The sequence below is a fragment of the Falco punctatus genome, assembly GCF_963210335.1.
Source record: "Falco punctatus genome assembly, chromosome: 13".
NCBI classification, from domain to species: domain Eukaryota; kingdom Metazoa; phylum Chordata; class Aves; order Falconiformes; family Falconidae; genus Falco; species Falco punctatus.
The window spans coordinates 29,833,948-29,847,306 of NC_137593.1; the positions used below are offsets into that span (position 1 = coordinate 29,833,948).

Genomic DNA, 13,359 nt, shown 5'->3' on the forward strand with positions numbered 1-13,359 from the left:
CCCCCAGCTCCCCCCGGTCCCACCCTGGTCCCCTCCGGTCCCCCCAGTCCCCCCTGCCCCCCTCCCCCCCCCCCCCCCAGCTCCCCGGCCGATGCCCTCGGCGGCCCCGACGGCGGGCGGCCGCACCTCCGCCTGCCCTGTCGGCGACACGTCTGTCGTGACAGACCCCGGCAGCCCCGCGGTGAGCGGCGACGCGGCAGATTAACAACACGGGCGGCGCGGACACCCCCCCCACCCCTCCCCCCCCACCCCCAACCCCCGCGACCATCCGGACCCCGCGGAGCCTCCCCCATCCCTGCGACAGCGCCTGTCGTGAGACGCGCTGCCTCTGTCACGACACCCGCTACGGGGGGGGGGGGCGCCGTCGGTATCGCCTCTTGGGCTTACCGGGGGGCATCACCCCCAAGGGGGGTGAGGGTGGTGTGTCCGCCTGGGGGGTGGGTGGGGGTCCCGCCTGGGGGGTCCGGCTGGGGGGTGGGGGGGGTCCCGCCTGGGGGGTGGGGGTGGGGGTCCCCCCTGCGGGGTCCGGCTAGGGGTGGGGGTGGGTCCCTCCTGGGGGGTCCGGCTGGGGGGTGGGGGGGGGTCCCGCCTGGATGGGGCCCCCTGCGCGCGGCCGGCTCGGGCGCGCTCCCGGGGGGGGCGGGGGGCGGCGGCGCAGGCGGGCGCGGGCACGGGCGGGGGCTGCGCGCTCTGCCCCGCACACGGGCGCTCCCCGCTCCGCTCCTCTCCCATCCCCTCCCTACCGGGACCGGCACCGGGAGCCTTATCCCGGTAAGTGCCCGAGCGCGGACGGGGCGGGCGGGGATGCGGTTCCCGGTGCCCGACGGGTGGGATGCTCCGGGGGGGGGGGGGGGGGGGCACACGGGGAGGGGGGGGGCGCCCCGTCCGGGAGCGGCGGCACCGGCAGCGCAGGGACCCGTCGGGCCGCCAGGACGGGACGGGGAATGGAGGGGGAGGGGGTGGGTGGGGAGGATCGCGGTCGCTCCCCCCCGGTGCAGCCCCCCCGGTGGGCTCCGGGGATGTGGGGGGCAAGGTCGGTGTTAACCCCATCGGTCCCGGGGGGAGCGAGGGGGACAGACGCCGCAGCCGCCGTGATTTCGTTACCGTTCGTTCACCGGAGCTCCGGGACGCGGAAAACGAGCGGGAGGCACCGGTTAGCCCCGACCCCCCGGGGGGGCGACGGATCCCGGTCCTTAACGCCCCCCCCTCCGCCCGCAGCCCCCGCGATGAAGACGGAGGAGGCTCCATCCTGCCTGCAGCAGGCAACGCCGGTCCTGGGCTTCGGTGAGTACCGGGGAGCCCGGCAGCGCGTGCCACGCACCGGAGAGCGGGGACCCCCCCAACCCCCCCATCAGACAGCATCCGTGCCCACCCCCCCATCCTCAGACGCCCTCACCGCTGCGGGGGTCTCGGTGTGGCCGTAACTTGCTGCGGGACCCCCCAACCCTACGATCCCACCCGCCGGCAGCGGCATTCCCGGCTCCTCCGCCGGCTTTATTCCTTCAGCGAGGAGAATCCTTCCCCCTGGAATTGTTGGGGTGACCGGGAGGGGGGGGGGGTGTCGGTGGGGCCATCTCCCCCGGCTCCACTTGGATTTCGGCTTTGCCATCCGGCAGCCTCAGAACCGCTGCGGCTCTGTGGGTTGGGGTTATCCTTACCGGCGCCCAGCACCGGCACAGAACCCCGGGAAAAGGATGGGAGCACCGCCAGCCTCCATCCCTACCTCCTGGATAAAACCCCTTTGGAGTTTATCCCGTTTTTTCGGTGACTTTAGGGAGCAGCCCGCGGCAGGGCCAGGCTGTGCTCGCGTGGCCCTCGACCCTCCCAGCCAGGGGCGATGGTTTTGCCGATCCCAAATTTAAATTATAGCCAAGACATCCCCCCACGACATCCCGGGAGGGGGTTCCCATGCCCCCATGGATGCGGGCATTAAATTTGGGATAACGCTGGGGTGAAGCGCCCGAGCTGCCTCCCCTCCATCCTGATGCTGGGTGCTGAAGTTGGGCTCACTCCTGTCCCCCTCGTTGTCGCTTTTCCCAGCCAGAACATGGTGGGTCGGGATTGCTCTTCCTTCACGTATTTGTGGATCCAAACTGTTGCATTTTTATGAGCCTGATGCTTTCAGGGCAGCGTAAAGCAGAATTTCCTTTACTTTCAGTTTTGCTTTTTTCTCCCCGGGCTGGCTGTGGGGGGGATTCGGGCAAGCCGACAGTTTTCCTGGGATTTTTCACCCCCCTGGAGCTCGGGATCGCTGGCTCATCGCCCGTTGTGTTACGGCATCGCGGCCTTGTGCCGAGCAAGACTGAGGTGTGAGGGGGCACCACAGTCAGGATCCCACTGCCTCCCACCTCCCCGAAGCCCTGGCACCCCGAATCCCTGGCATCCCAAATCCCTGGCACCCTGAACCCCTGGCACCCCGAATCCCTGGCATCCTGAATCCCTGGATTCCCAAATCCCTGGCATCCTGAATCCCTGGCACCCCAAATCCCTGGCATCCCATATCCCTAGCATCCCGAATACCTTGCATCCCATATCCATGGCATCTGGAATCCCTGAATCCCTGGCACCCTGAATCTCTGGCATCCCATATCCTTAGCATCCCGAATCCCTTGCATCCCAAATCCCTGGTACCCTGAATCCCTTGCATCCCAAATCCCTGGCATCCCATATCCCTGGCATCCCATATCCCTAGCATCCCAAATCCCTGGCATCTCAAATCCCTGGTACCCTGAATCCCTAGCATCCCAAATCCCTGACATCCTGAATCCCTGGCATCCCGTATCTTTAGCATCCCGAATCCCTGGCACTCTGAATCCCTGACATCCCAAATCCTTGGCATCCCGCTGCTGTGCTCACCGATCTAGAGGGACAAACACCCCTGGGGCTGAAGTTTTGTGTTTCCCCTATTTAACCTGATCCCACATTGCCAGAGCTCCCTGGCGAATTAACTATCTGCTTTCAAACGGATTTCTTATTGATTATTCCCAGGTTTTTTCCCCCCTAAATGAAAGAGAGAGGGATTTTAATCCCAGATGCCTCCAACCCCCCTCAGGCTTGGCTGATCCCGTGGTGACGCTCAGCCTGGGGTGGGGTGGGGGGGGGGTGGAAAGTCAAGAGGGTGGAAATATTTGATGGCAGAGGTTAATAGCAGAGGGAAAAGTGAGAAGTGGAGGCTCGGCATGGGATAAATATCCATAGGGAAGCTCCGTGCGTGCCCACAGCCCCCAGGATGTTGCCTCGGCCACCCACGCCACTCCTAGCATCGCAGAGCTGCTCTTGTGCTGCTGCTCCGGCACCACCCAGCAGCGTGGCAAACGTTCAGTTTTCCTCTTCTTGAGCCAAAAGCCTCATTTCTGCTCCCCAGCTGCTGGATCCCGACCTGCCGGGGGGTTCTCAGGGTCCCAGTCCCCTCCAGCTGATGCTGTCACCCCAGTTCCAGGTGCCAGCACTTCATTAAGGAGCCTGAGATCTGCAAAGGACTCGGCTTGCTGCAACGGCCGGCATCGCCCGGGCACGTGCCCGCAGGCTCTGCCGGCTGGGATGCCGGCTGGGATGCTGGAGATACAGGACCCAAACCCAAACCTCATTTTTTTGCCTGCATGAAAAAGCCCCAATTCGCCCAAATTTACTCCCTGCAAACAGCCCCTCCTGCGTGGGTGGAAGGACGGCAGCGCCCTTCAAGGCAGAGAGCCTCTGCTGTGGTTTCAAATGATTTGGGGGCTTCGGGAAAGCATCCGTGGCTAAAATCGGATGGAAAAAACCTTCAGGAAGCTTCCTGCTGGCGGATGCTCTCTGCTCGCCTTTTGCCTCCACCGTGGTGGTCCTGCTCCACTCATCCGTGCTCCCGCCACCGATGTGAGCTTCCCCGAGTCCAGGGAGCTGGCAAGCTGGGGGGCTGGTGCAGGGACCTGGCTGGGACCTTCAGCCGTGGGGGAGGGTGCTCAGGTGTAAGGGCTGCTTCCCAGAGCTGGGGGAGGGGGGAGATCTGCAGGGCTGGGCTGGTCTCTGCGTGTTCCCGGAGAAGAAAATCCCCTTTTCCTGGAGATGCGGCTGGGTGAGGGCTCCTCTGTGTCTCCCAGCCTTGTGGCTCTCCCCCAGAACACATCTCCTGCCATTTCCCACCGCTCCTTGTTGGCTTTGTCTCCTCGCCCTGGGCCGGTGGCCAAATCAGAGCCGGGCTTAGCCACCCCCTTCAACCCCACGTTCCTCCAAGGTGCAGTAGAAGACCTTGGTTGCCCCCAGCAGGTTTTCTAACCAGGTTTAAGCTTCATCCGTGGGATGGCATCACCCTCCCCAGCCTTGGAGGGGGCTCGGGCAGGTGTTATCCCAGGATCCAGAAGTTTACAGGAGGATAAAAGCAGGGACAGGGATAAATGCTCCGAAACCCCACGGAGCTTGGCAGGATGGAGGTTGCGGACATTGGGAGACGGTGCCACTGCCTGGCTCAGCCTGCAACCCAGATCTGAGGCACCAGATAGTGCGTTTATTACTCTCCCTCCTCTACCTTGAAGTTATCGTGACAAAGCCTTTGAAGAGCAGCCATAGATTTACATGTTGATAACACCGAGGAGAAAAAAAAAAATCTCCCCAACCGCTCCGGGAGCCTTTTTTAAGCAGCTTTTAGCACCAAATGTGGGGTGAAACTGGACACAATTCAGATGCAGCTCTGTGCTCCGACCTGGAGGTTTCCAACACGCTCAGCACCCGCCGTCTCCCAGTGGGACATGGATGGATTCGCTCTCCCGTTCCCACGTGTGCTTTCCCCGTCCTTTGCCATGTAGATGGTGCCAGAGCGGAGGGGTTGGGGTTCACCTGGCATTTATCACCCAGAACCCAGAGAAACCCCAAAACTGCTGCTTTCAGAGCCCGCTTTGACGTTGATTTTCCACCAAAAAACCTCCACACTGAGCCTCCCCACTCTCCTACACTAACACCACATGGCTTTGGAATGAAAAACAAAAAAAAAGCAAAACCCAACGGTGGGCGATGGCAAGGAGTTACGTGAGGCTGAGCATCACCCCCTCCAAAAAGCAGATGCGGATTTTGCAGGATACGATCCCTCCCAGCACAGGAAAACCTTTTCTCACACCGTTTTTTTTTTTTTTTCTCCCCTGCTGTCCAGGTTCAGATTCCAAAATGCGGGAGGTTTGCGCTGGCTGCGACACCCCCATCTCTGACCGGTTCCTCCTGCGGGTCAACGAGCGCTCGTGGCACGAGGGCTGCGTGAAATGCGCCGTCTGCCTGCAGCCGCTCTCCGGGACCTGCTACTGCCGCAACCGGCAACTCTACTGCAAGCACGACTACGAGAAGTAAGTGTCCTCCACTTGTTCCTGGGTTTGCCATCCCTCTCGGCTCGGTTTTGGCTGTGGTGGAGGCTCGAGGTGTTTCGGGAAGGGTGGGTGGCGGTGGGCATGGTGGTGGTGGTGGCACATAGGTTGGTGAGGTGACCAGGGGCATCACAGTGGCAATGGTGGGTAGGTTGGTGAGGTGACCAGGGGCATCGTGGTGTCACGTAGGTTGGTGAGGTGACCAGGGCCATCACGGTGGCACGTACATTGGTGAGGTGACCAAGGGCATGGCGATGGTGGTGGCATGTAGGTTGGTGAGGTGGCCAAGGGCATGGTGATGGTGGTGGCATGTAGGTTGGTGAGGTGGCCAAGGGCATGGTGGCGGTGGTGTCACATAGGTTGGTGAGGTGACCAGGGGCATCACGGTGGCAGTGGCACGTAGGCTGGTGAGGTGACCAAGGGCATGGCGGTGTCACGTAGGCTGGTGAGGTGATCAGGGGCGTGGTGGTGGTGTCACGTAGGTTGGTGAGGTGACCAGGGGCATGGTGGTGGCACATAGGCTGGTGAGGTGACCATGGGCACAGCATGTCCCGCATGGGGACAGAAGTGCTTCGCTTCGGTCGCATGTGGTGGCGTGGCCGGGATGAAGAGGATGGAGGGATGAGCTGTCGGCTGGGGAGGAGGGAAGCACCAGTGGTTGGCTCTTGGGATGCTGTTCCAGGAAACAGGGATGTCCAGGGCCACCCAGGAGATGAAAGCGCTTGTCATCCTGGGCTGGCAGATGTACCCCGAGGAGCTTTGCTTGGCAGGGAAGGTCCTGCTCCCTGCTCGTGGGGTGAAGGACAGACCAGACACGGCCGGGAGCGGGCACGCTGACCCCGTAGACATGTCCCCATGTCCCCCAACCGTACCTGGGAGCTGCTGGCGAGCTCTGCATGCTTTCGTGGCCGGGGGGGGGGGCGGGGGGGGGGGCACGTCTGTGCCTGTCTTTGCCGTGGAAGGGTGGGGGGCTCTGCGCTGCTCGTGACGGCAATCCCATGTCTTCAGGAGGGTCGGCATCACCAAGTGTTTGGAACAGGATAGAAATGGGATAGAAAGGGATAGGATAGGATAGGATGGGATGGGATGGGATGGGATGGGATGGGATGGGGATGGGGTGGGATGGGATGGGATGGGATGGGATAGGATAGGATGGGATGGGATGGGGATGGGGTGGGATGGGGATGGGGTGGGATGGGATGGGATGGGATGGGATAGGATAGGATAGGATAGGATAGGATAGAATAATATAGAAAAGAACAAAATAAATGGAATAGGATAGAAACAGAAAGAAGAACAAAGAGAAGAGATGAGAAAGGAGAAGAGAAGAGAAAGAGAAGAGAAGAGAAGAGAAGAGAAGAGAAGAGAAGAGAAGAGAAGAGAAGAGAAGAGAAGAGAAGAGAAGAGAAGAGAAGAGAAGAGAAGAGAAGAGAAAGAGGAGGAAGAGAAAAGAAGACAAGAGAACAGAAGAGAAGACAAAAGACAAGGCAAGAGGAGAAGACAAGAGAACAGAAGAGAAGACAAGACAAGAGGAGAAGACAAGGCAAGGCAAGAGAAGGCAAGGCAAGAGAAAAGAATATTTCAGTTGGAAGGGACCTACAAGGATCATCTTGTCCAACTTCATCCGCTGTTGAACACCTTGCTAGGGTGTCCAGCAGAAGACCGGGCGGCTGCGCTCCTCCGCTTGTTACAGGACTTTAATTGCTTAGATCGAATGTGGCGTTTGAGTGTTCAGTGAATCCAAACGGAGCTGACCAGAGGGAAGCGGCCCACCAAGCTGGAGGGGCTGGGGGCACTTCGTGAGCGGGAAGCTGGGTTGTGGTGGTGGGGATGTTTTTTTGTTCCAACAAAACCCAAAACAACAACAAAAAACCCTGGAGGGGCTGTAGGACAGCATATCGCTGGGCTGTGTGATTTGATAAAATATCATTATTGCTGCGGGTGACATTCTCCGAAATGTCAGGTTTCTCGATTTATCGTGATAAATTTATCAGCTTTGCCTGCAAAACTCCTGCAGCGCTGGATATGGGAGAAGTGTCAGCAGCACCTTCGCTGGTGGCTGTGGTCGCATCCTGCCCCAGCACTAAGGCAGTGAAGGGTTTTTTGCCTTTAGTGGGTCATAAATGCACTTTTATTGCCAAAGCAGCTCAGGTGCTTCTCTGAGCATTTCTCACGCATTTGGGAGGTGAACAGAGGATGGAAAAATCTCCTCTCTGCCACTGCCTGGCTCTGTAGCCACTGGCAAACCCTGTCGCCCTCACTGGTTGAAAAAGTGGAGCTTTCACCCTTCGCTTTCCTTCCAGCACCGGCGACGTCCTCTCCCGAGGGGCATCGGGCAGCCCAGGGAGCTGGTCTGGGCACCCCCACATTTTGCAGCAGAGCAGCCACTGGAAATGAGTCTGGGAGGACAGGGAGAGGGGCTTCCCTCTAAGGACAGCCTCATCTCCCCAGTTCTGCCTTCCCTGGTGGCCACCGCGAGCCCCAAGTGGCATTTTTTTTGGGGGGGGGGGGAGGGGAGGGGTGACATGGCACAAGCAGCCCCTTGTTTCCCCTAAGGCTGATCCCTGACAGCTGTGAGCCGGAGCGGTGGGAGCCCATCTGCTGGCCACCCCCTTTCCTTCAGCATCTGAGGAACAAGAGATAAGCTGGAAGAACCTGAAGGGAGTGCAGGATCTGCTCCTCCGAGCAGGACTTTGAATGATGAGCCAGCACCGCAGCCTCCCGTCTGGCTGCACAAGGCAAGTGGCATCGCTCCATGGAGCCGGGGGCAGGGGCGAGCATGCTGGAGGTTATCTCTCGGCACGGAGAACTTTGATCATGGCTGGAAACACCAGAGCTGCTTCCACACCGGCTGCGGCTCCGTCCGCCTTGCAGCGGGGCAGGGCATGGCTCCAAGGCAGGGGATGGCTCCAAGGCAGGGGATGGCTCCAAGGAAGGAGATGGCTCCAAGGAAGGAGATGGCTCCAAGGCAGGGGATGGCTCCAGGGAAGGAGATGGCTCCAAGGCAGGGGATGGCTCCAAGGAAGGAGATGGCTCCAGGGCAGGGGATGGCTCCAAGGAAGGAGATGGCTCCAAGGAAGGAGATGGCTCCAGGGCAGGGGATGGCTCCAAGGAAGGAGATGGCTCCAAGGAAGGAGATGGCTCCAAGGAAGGAGATGGCTCCAAGGCAGGGGATGGCTCCAGGGAAGGAGATGGCTCCAAGGCAGGGGATGGCTCCAAGGAAGGAGATGGCTCCAGGGCAGGGGATGGCTCCAAGGAAGGAGATGGCTCCAAGGAAGGAGATGGCTCCAAGGCAGGAGATGGCTCCAAGGAAGGGGATGGCTCCAAGGCAGGAGATGGCTCCAAGGAAGGAGACGGCTCCAAGGCAGGGGATGGCTCCAAGGAAGGGGATGGCTCCAAGGAACGGGATGGCTCCAAGGCAGGAGATGGCTCCAAGGCAGGAGATGGCTCCAAGGAAGGAGATGGCTCCAAGGAAGGAGACGGCTCCAAGGAAGGGGATGGCTCCAAGGAAGGGGATGGCTCCAAGGAAGGGGATGGCTCCAAGGCAGGAGATGGCTCCAAGGAAGGAGAGGGCTCCAAGGAAGGGGATGGCTCCAAGGCAGGGGATGGCTCCAAGGAAGGGGATGGCTCCAAGGCAGGAGATGGCTCCAAGGAAGGAGACGGCTCCAAGGAAGGGGATGGCTCCAAGGAAGGGGATGGCTCCAAGGAAGGGGATGGCTCCTAGGAAGGGGACAGCTCCAAGGCTGCTGCCTTTCCTCCTGCCTCTGGTGAGGGACCTAAATAACTACAATGATGCTCTGGCAAACTCCAGATCCATTGGGAAATGCTGTGAGCTTCTCCCTGCCTGGGACAGGGAGCTCCTCGGAGCTCGGCAGCTCCCCGACGTCACTGCTGGTCGCCACAGATGCTGGCGATTCCAGTAATGCCATGGCACAGAAGGGCTGGGCTGGGCTCTGTCAGTGGCTGGTGCTGAGGTGATGCTTCCTTGTTTCATCCCACGCCACACAAACCACTTCCACGCGCTCCCTCCCCACTCGTCTCTCCCGTGTCAAAACTTCCACTGAAATATTAGTGGAGGGACAACGCTGCTTCCTGGAAAACCCATGTGGAAAAGGAAGTTGTGACCTTCTGCAGCCGGTGCTGCTGGGAAGAGCTGGTGAGGGAACAAAGAGGCATCTGAGGATGGTGCTGGGAAGAGGCTCCACCGATTTCCAGAAGTTTGGCAGCATCCTCTCAAGACTCCACGCTGCAATCTTATCTGCCCTGCGCTTGGTAAAAAAGAGCCACTGATGCAAGCGCTTGGCAGCGATGGGGATGGAAATAAAAATACCAGGGCTTGCCTGTTTCTTCAGGGTGGCTGGGAGAGGCAGGGGCATGGAGCTGGGAAGGCACTGGGAAGCTGGGAAGGTGCTGGGAAGGCACTGGGAAGGTGCTGGGAAGGCACTGGGAAGCTGGGAAGCCACTGCTTGGCGTGGCAGGGAAGGGCTGAGCACTGTGGCACCCACATCCTGGCGAAGGGTGAGGGTCCCTGGGTGCTTTGAAGCAAAGGAGTTGGACCCCTGAAGGGTCTTGGCTTGGGCTGCTGTGCGGGTAGGCAGGAGCCAGGCACTGGGTGGGGGATGGGGGTGGTTTGACCGCTGTGGTTAAGAGTAACCAGCTCAAAACATCTTTGCAAAGAGATGTGAGAAGCATCGTCTCCTCCTCCGGGCGGGCGCGTGCCTGACCCGAGGCCAGTGAAGGCATTTCCACGTGGAGAGACCTCAGCCTCCAACGCTGCTTTTTTGGCCGTCGTGTTGGGGTCACTCTGGTTTTCCCAGCAGCTGCAGGGCTGCAGCCCCCCGGCACGCTCTGCTCCATCCCCCTTCTGTGCTCCGAAGCATCTCACCACCCTTCCAAAACCACCCCCTTGAGGGTCTCCAGCTCCTGAACCCCTTTTGGAAGCTAGTGCTTCGGGCGCTTTCGAAGGCTCAGCACCTTTGTGCCTTCACCATGGGAATTTCCAGGGAGGCAAAGTCTCAGTCCTCCTGCTTGGAAATCTCATCCCCCGGAGTATTTATGCTTGGCCTTGACTTCCCAAAGTTCCTGGATTTGGCCGAGGATGAATCCCAAGCTGCAGAATCCCGTGTCGCCCTGGGCTGCGGCGTGGTGACCCGGCGGGGAGACCCATCTGGCATTTATTCCTTCTCATGTGAAACTGCGCAATAAAGAGGAAAATGCTTTAATGGAGAGATAAGCCAGCAGCTGCAGCTGAACGTGGGGGAAGGAACGGGCTGTTGGGCTGGAGATGAAATGTTAAGCCCGAAGATGGATGTTGTTCTGCCGTCCCTGTCCTATAAAACCACCATCTGAAGGGTTTTGTGAAATTCTCCTCTTCCCCTCTTGCCGGGGGCCCAGCCAGCTCTCCTGTGCTTTGCTCAGGCACCTGCCCTGTAAATCCAGCTCCGGGCAGCTTGTGGCAATGCAACGGCTCGGGGGGAAAAAAAAAAAAAGGGGGGGGGGAGGGAGAAAAGGGGTGGGGGGTGGGGGGGAAGGAAGGAAGGAAAAATCCTCCTGAGCAATGATAGAGTGGCTGTAACGGCCGGGTGCGGGGCGCCTTGTTTACTTTGAAGTTTGTTTTGTGGAATGACAGGCGATGTGGGGGCTGCCGGGGGAGCTGTCAGGAGGGATCTGAACCGCAGCCTCGCGCTGGCAGCCTTCCCCCACTCCTCCGCGCTCTCCTCTTGCCCATGTGGAGCTGATTTGCTCGTCCTCTCGGTCGAGATACGGGGTGAACTTGGCTCGAACCTGACTTGCAGCTTCTCCATTGCCGAGCGTTTTGCTGGCACGTGACCGGCACAGCTGAGCACGGACCGAGTCCTCCGAGCACCCTCACAGTCCCCTGCTCCTTACCTGCATCGCTTTGGCTTCTCCATCTGCTTGTAGGATGGAGGCCAGAAGGTTGAGGAGGGGTCTGAGCATCGCATCCCAGCCGTGGGCTCTGCCTGCATCCCTTCGAGCATCCTCTCAGAGCTGTTCTCATCCTTGCTGGGCGAGCTGGGCAGAACCCAGCCCTGCACTTCAACTTGAGATAATGTTGCCAAGCCACGAGTGGGGTTGAAAGCCCACGCAAAGTTTGGGGTGGCCAAGGTTTGGGGGGGCCAAAGTTTGGGGGGATCCTGCTGAACCCAGAGCAGCTTATTTGCCTTTTGAAACCCGCCGTAGATAACCTCCGCTGCTCCGGCATGTGGAGCAGGGATGCTCAGAGAGCAGAAGTAGGAAACACGGACCCCCAAGACCAGACTCTTTGGTGCACGGTGGCCAAATGGCCGTTTCGGTAGCCTGGAGTGACATCCAGCATCATCCTGAGGAGACCTTGGACCATTCTGGGCAATTTTAGGGGTTGTGCAGGTTAGGAAAAGCCCAGCGAAGAGGCGAGTGATGTGATACAAATGGAGTTGCTGGAAAAATGGGAACTAGCTGGCTTTTTTCATCAGGTGGAGTAAGGTGGGGGCACAGGCGACGGCTGGGACGTGGAGGGGACCGAGTTTTGTGCATCCCCAGGAGCAGCGTGGTGCAGCCCAGGAGGAGCTAGCAGCCCTGCTCCTCCCTGCCCAAGGGAGCGACACCCTCCCTGCCCAAATATTGGGGACTGACCCAGAGCGAGCCCCTTGGCAACTCTTCTGAGCAAGCTGGTTAATGTTTAAACCCATGGGGGAGGGCTCCTCTCCCAGCAAAGATCTCCTGGGTTGCAGAAGCCGGGATGGGAGGTGGTCAAGAGCGAGCCCAGGCGCTGTGTGCAAACCCCATTGCATTCCAGGAGCAGGAGTCAGACCCTAGAAATGATGAAATTGGTGTTGAAACCAGAAGAATTTGTGGTTTGGTGTTTTTTTTTTCTTCTCGTGGTGGGATTTTTTTGGCTTTTAAGTATAAAAGCTTCTCCCTCCCCTTTGCTGCATTCGGGACATTGGGTTATAGGCAGCTCAGAAATTATCGGAGTGCTTCCCCGGTATGAGGGCTTTAAAAAATGGTGCTTGAGATGTATTTATAACCTGAAAAAGAGGGACTCGAGGACAAAACGTGATGGATTGCAAGAGCTGAGGGTAGCTACTGCTCTTACAAAGGCGCTTCTGGTTGCCTGTCCCACCTGGCTTTACCAAGCGCCGCTGCTCCTGCCTCTGCTGGGCATCCCAGTCCTGATGCTCCGGAGCAGGCAGGATCCGTCCCTCCTGCTCCACTACAGGCAGCTTCTCTGTCTGCTGAGCAATGGGGTGTCCCCCGCCCCGAGTCATGTCTTCTCCTGGCCCCCCCGCTCCGTCAGGCTGGAGAGAGGTAATGAAAAGTGGCGGCGCTCTGGAAAGGGAGCAAATAAATGAGATAATGAGCCCCCTTGACGAGGCAGTGATGAATGGAGCCCGCGTGCCCGCCAAGCAGACCCTGCGGGGACCTCCACCAGTGACAAGAGGGGAAACGAGGGAATGGAGGAAGGAAAGAGCTGGCAACTCCTTCCAGCTCCTCCGGGCTGGGTGATGGGACCGAGTCCGGGCACCCTTGGGTGGCACCTTTCACAGGGCGAGGGGTGCTTGGCGCTGGCCCTGTGAGGAGCATCCGCAGCTGTTGGGAGATGCTTCGCTCCTCCAAACTGGGGAGGTTGGTCCACCAGTGAGGACCAGGAAGGACCTCAGTCGTGCAAAAAGTGGGAAGCTTGAAGCTGGGGAAGGAGCCCGAGGTCCTTTTGGGATGGTCCTTTCGGTGTGTTTGCAGCTCTGCATCTCCCTGGACGGGGTGGGATGCTGCCGGGGAGCGGGACCAGTTCCCCCCAGCTTCAGTGACCAACCCCATCCCACAGATGGGGATCCTGCAGGATCCCTCCTGCCTTTTTCCCCATCCCAAGGATCTCCTCCTTCCTTGTCGGGCGGGTGGTTGAGCCCTGTCTCCCACTGAGAGCGAAGCCCGGCTGATGATTAATGATGTTAATTACACAAAGCTATTCCTACCCCAGTTCTCACTGTTCCCTTGCATTGGTTTGTTCACAGGGCCCAGGAAATTAAACACT

The 13,359-nt window shown here is 59.5% G+C and overlaps 2 protein-coding genes across 5 annotated transcripts in view; one reads left to right on the forward strand and one right to left on the reverse strand.

Moving 5' to 3' along the window:
* The window catches only part of UBL5 (ubiquitin like 5), a 42,544-nt gene that overhangs the window by 9,368 nt on the left and 19,817 nt on the right, over positions 1-13,359 (reverse strand). The gene's annotated exons all lie outside the window — the stretch shown is intronic.
* The window catches only part of LOC308072569 (LIM homeobox transcription factor 1-alpha-like), a 28,932-nt gene continuing 15,624 nt past the window's right edge, over positions 52-13,359 (forward strand). For 2 of the 4 annotated variants that reach the window (XM_080409636.1, XM_080409635.1), the window contains exons 1-2: positions 928-1,284; positions 5,123-5,309. In XM_080409636.1, the coding sequence (XP_080265762.1) occupies positions 945-1,284; positions 5,123-5,309 (527 nt within the window). In that variant the 5' untranslated portion in view covers positions 928-944. Of the gene's footprint in view, positions 182-674; positions 772-927; positions 1,285-5,122; positions 5,310-13,359 lie in introns of those variants that run through there. The other 2 variants (XM_080409638.1, XM_080409637.1) reach the window with 2 other exon arrangements.